At 54.3% G+C, this 416-nt stretch overlaps 1 protein-coding gene across 1 annotated transcript in view; it reads left to right on the top strand.

Moving 5' to 3' along the window:
* Nucleotides 1-416, top strand: part of LOC119588318 (transcription elongation regulator 1-like) — a 15,673-nt gene that overhangs the window by 4,258 nt on the left and 10,999 nt on the right. Inside the window, exon 2 of the mRNA XM_037937010.1 lies at nucleotides 253-401. Coding sequence (XP_037792938.1) covers nucleotides 253-401 — 149 coding nt within the window. The remainder of the gene's footprint in view (nucleotides 1-252; nucleotides 402-416) is intronic.

Raw genomic sequence — 416 nt, 5'->3', positions numbered from 1 at the left:
GCAGGATGGCCCACCAACCCACATCATGGCCCACCAACCCACATCATGGCCCACCAACCCACACCATGGCCCACCAACCCACATCATGGCCCACCAACCCACACCATGGCCCACCAACCCACACCATGGCCCACCAACCCACACCATGGCCCACCAACCCACACCATGGCCCACCAACCCACACCATGGCCCACCAACCCACATCATGGCCCACCAACCCACATCAACCTCATTAATTAAAACCCTCATTAGACCAGATTAACGGGCAAATAAAGCGAATGGCCTATGCCAGGCTACCAGGATCATTATCGAAAGCAGACGTGTCCAAGACGCTTTCGTCTGAATCTCAGAGGAATCGCAAGACAAGGAAATTGCTCTTAAAATGCTGTCTCTCTGATGCAGTGAGCAGCGACTTT

This window comes from Penaeus monodon, chromosome 23 (genome assembly GCF_015228065.2).
Source record: "Penaeus monodon isolate SGIC_2016 chromosome 23, NSTDA_Pmon_1, whole genome shotgun sequence".
In the NCBI taxonomy this organism is placed as follows: Eukaryota; Metazoa; Arthropoda; class Malacostraca; order Decapoda; family Penaeidae; genus Penaeus; species Penaeus monodon.
This window is presented reverse-complemented; position numbering and strand designations above follow the sequence as displayed.